Source organism: Panicum hallii, chromosome 9, assembly GCF_002211085.1.
Source record: "Panicum hallii strain FIL2 chromosome 9, PHallii_v3.1, whole genome shotgun sequence".
Lineage (NCBI taxonomy): Eukaryota > Viridiplantae > Streptophyta > Magnoliopsida > Poales > Poaceae > Panicum > Panicum hallii.
Window position 1 is genome coordinate 8,787,901 of NC_038050.1, and position 3,895 is coordinate 8,791,795.

The 3,895-nt window shown below is 43.3% G+C and overlaps 1 protein-coding gene across 1 annotated transcript; it reads right to left on the reverse strand.

The window, feature by feature from the left end:
• Positions 1-1,226: 1,226 nt before the first annotated feature.
• On the reverse strand, positions 1,227-3,468 carry LOC112872716. The gene is made up of 3 exons (XM_025935782.1): positions 2,540-3,468; positions 2,071-2,146; positions 1,227-1,232 (listed from the first exon to the last, which is right to left on the reverse strand). Exons 1-3 carry the CDS (start codon positions 3,466-3,468, stop codon positions 1,227-1,229), a joined length of 1,011 nt encoding a protein of 336 aa, XP_025791567.1.
• Between the last annotated feature and the right edge of the window lie 427 nt (positions 3,469-3,895).

Below are 3,895 nucleotides of genomic sequence, written 5' to 3' on the forward strand. Positions count from 1 at the left end.
TTATTTTTTCAATTAATGTGGTAATTTTTAAACCATCGCAACGAACGTGATGGCTTCTTTTAACACTTTGTTTAAAATTCATATACAAATTAACTACACATTTTATTAATTGCAGTACTAAATTTAGCTATATATTAACTATATTTGATATGAAATATATGTGAACTTGTTGTCCCATTTTTAACTCAAATTTAGGATTTTCTTATTTGCATTTGACCTATACTATTTATTTAGTGCTTCTTAGTAACTATAAAAATCAACTACTAACTTTTTTGTATATTTTAATTCTTGCATTTATCTATTTATTAGTCATATTCAATATGGACTTTTTGATCAACTACTAATTTCCTTATATTTTTAATTTTGATTTAGCTATTTTGCTAATAGTAACTCTTTTTTGTCATGTGCTAATGCTAATACTAATTTTATTTTTATATAATCATGAATTTAGCTATTTACTAATTGTATTCGGTATGGGCTTTTTAGTTAAGCCCTATTTTTCTTATTTTTTAAATTTAATTTAGCTATTTACTAATCGTATTCGACATAGCTTCTTTGGTCATATCCCAATTTTTCTTAATTTTTTAAATTCTAAAATAGCTATTTATTAATCTTATTTGATATGAACTCTTGAGTCAGTTTAGATCATTAGATCTTCATAAAATCCAATGGTATAAATTCTTTTTTTGGATTAATATGGGAATTTCTAGACTCTCTCAGCGAACGTGGTGGCTTATTTTAACACTGTCTTATTAATATAATAGATAGATGGTTTTATACATAGTTTACCATTTTCATGCATCTGATGCCCATTTTTCCCTGCAGCCAGCAAGCTGGATCATAGGCAATGCAGTTTATTTTCAGGTAAACTGATGCCTTTGATGAAAGATCGCTGTGCTTCATTCCGTAGAATCAAGATGCCATCGTTCCATCAACAATATGTATATGACATGAGCAAGAACAACTACTTGAGTTGTGACCGAGACAATCAATTCTTAAAAAAGCTATCCCAAATAGGGTCGTAACCACGCCCAGGGGCATGAACTCGCGCCTAAATAAGGAGCTTCGATTACATCCAGCACATAACATAATCATGATAGGCTTTGCTCTTTTTTATGGGTATGATGAAAGAACAAATTTTACTATAGAAAGTAGAAATAATCTATTTGATGCTTCATAATTGTAATATATCGGTGCTCCAACTGTGCAGTGCGAGGGTTAATTATTCATGCCTGCAAAGACAAAATGTACAAAAGCAAATGAGCGTCAGATCCATGAGCTATATAGAACCATGCATATGACGAAACAAGTAATGCCGCGTCTCAGACACAACACGTTATAACGGTGCAAGGTGCATCCATCGTTGTTGAAAATTCGATTAAGAAAACATTGGCCTCTTTCTCTCACTTATCTCTCCATGTACTCTTATCATCAAAATCTAACGTGAGCCCACCAAGCAACTACCAGACGGTCAATGTGCATCATTGCAAAATGCCCGGATACTCTTGCTTGCTTGAACAAGATCTAGAGTTGTTAGATCCCAGCAGGGGGTTTCTAAGAGAAAAATGTTTCCGACTTCTAGAAAGCACCATGAACATTTAGCAATATGCGGGCCAACTATACCATATGGCTATAGCAGCTTTGATTCCATTTTGTCTTAAGAGAAGTGAGGACAAAAACGAAAAAGCTCAAACTAAAACAAGTTGCACTGCAACTATTGGCGGAAGCTACTAAAACAAGTTGCACTGCAAATATTGACGGAAGCTTTTTCTTAAGAAAAAGGACCGAATCCCAGCCTTTGCTCGAAGGCATGCAGGACCGGGATTCGAGCCCCGGCCGGCTGGCTCCCAGCTCTTGAGCTCAACCACCGAGGTACAAGCTTGTTTGCAATATTGGAGGAAGTTAATTTCAGCTTTCAACTAAGAATAAAAGAACACAATGGGGGAAAAGAACAGAAGTCCGTACATAAAAGCATGTACTCCCTCCGTCCTAATATACAAGGCGTAGCCACTTTTTACTTAAAAAGGGAGTATTAGCATTGTACTAGTAAACAGTATGTAGGAGACTAACCCCTTGACGGAGCTTCCCGTTCACCGGCCACCGAAGCCATCCGCCACGGTATCCCCTCAACAGCAGTCCTTTATTCCTGAAATAAAGCACATAATTAGCGTGAATCAGCTAATAACTCAGTAGCATAGAAATAAAATTACAATATCACCAAAAAAAACTGCAGGACAAACAAAGTAGAGAGTAGAGATATAGTAACTAGTACTACACATACCGGTGCCTCCAACTGCAACAGGTATAGATGTGCTGGATGAGGCTGCATGGACCCGGTTCCGTGCCACGTAAGCTGCATTTGTCCATGGCTGGCGACCAAGAGCTCCTGCTAAGGTGATATTGCGCAACATAATGTTCCATTGGCTGGAAGCATATGATGGTGTCACCTACAACGGTAGGCAATGCCTTGGCTGAGACACTAAGAGTTCTGTTCTGCAAGAAAATGGCCTTGTCCCCTATGCTTGTCACGGGGATATACCTTTCCATGACAAGATCTGCGAGCTTGTAAACTGGCATTTTGGAAAAAGGAAAACCACCATAACCTATCACCAGGACCTCTGAATCGCACTCAACGAAGTAGATGGGTCCACGTAGTTTATCTGCGATAGTTGTGGCGATCAACTTGGGGGGTTGCAGCACTTCACCTGGAAGGGGTGTGTCTATCCGGAAAATCTTTGCTTGATGGTCAGCCCTCATCACATACACCACGTAAAACTTGCCCTGGTGCGGGAAGGGCGGACTACTTATGGCATAGTGCCAGGTAGACATCGTCCATTGATGGTCCTGTGAGGTTGCGACGGCCACACGATGCAGGTCACAGAATGCAAGCAGGACAGTGACGACACCATCGGCGAAGGTAGCAGCAGTAGAGACGGATCTGAGCCATGGAAGCTTAAGTCGCGCAGGTCGTACTTCTTGGAGCTCTTGTCGCATCTGCGGGAGGAGAGTCGAGAGTGGTGGCAGGTCGAGAATGTCACCGGTGAAAGGGTGGAGCAGGCGGATGGCGGTGTCGTGGTCCCGCTGCAGGACGAGGGGGCCTTGGTAGGAATCGAGAACGCAGTGGTCGTCGAACAGCGGGATGTGGACGCGGACGAAGGCTCCCGTGTCGAGGTTGAAGAAGCGGACGTAGCCGTGCAGCTTGGGGTGGCCGGGGTAGAGGCCGTGGCCTTCGGGCAGCAGCGCCCAATGGCGCGGGTGGAAGCGTGGTTCGACGACCCCGCGGCCGCGCGGGGAGGCGGTGCTGGATCGCCACGGGGCGCAAACGGCGCGGAAGTGGAGGTAGTCCAGCAGGTCGCCGGCCAGAAAGCGCGACGCGAGCAGGCGAATCAGATCATCCGGCAGAGACGGCCAGGGGGACGTTGATGCGTCTGAGGCGACGGTGGCCGGCGACGTCAAAGGACCGGCCATCTTGCAGTTCTTTTAAATCGCTGGCCTGATCGATCTGATCCACCAAGAAAACTATACGTAGGGAAGGAAAGAAACAACCTATGTCGATAGAATCTGGTAGGGCTTGGGCCGGAATTTTGCGGGCGAGAGAGAGATTAGGTACAGATTGGTTTTGCAGGCGTGGTGTCCGTGGAACAAGCTTACCTATCGGACTTCTGTTGAACAAGCAACCGCAGTAATCACCTCGTACTTTTGTAGATGTAAACGAACTAGAAGGTTGGGCCAGATCGGAAAGAGAAGAAACATGCACAATCAATCTAGCAACAGGACATACATGTCATGTCGTTCGGCTTTCAGAATCAACAGAGGGACTCCATGGTGCTGCGCCGCCTATTGTAACTGAACAACGAATTGGATGGGTTTTTTTTTGCCTATGTACTCCATAAGT

Bases quoted from the DNA above. Each gene is read 5' to 3' on its own strand.
- LOC112872716 (XM_025935782.1), bottom strand. From the start codon at position 3,468: ATGGCCGGTCCTTTGACGTCGCCGGCCACCGTCGCCTCAGACGCATCA. The intron at 2,147-2,539 runs GTATATCCCCGT...GCTTTATTTCAG, and splicing joins GCAGATCTTGTCATGGAAAG to GAATAAAGGACTGCTGTTGA.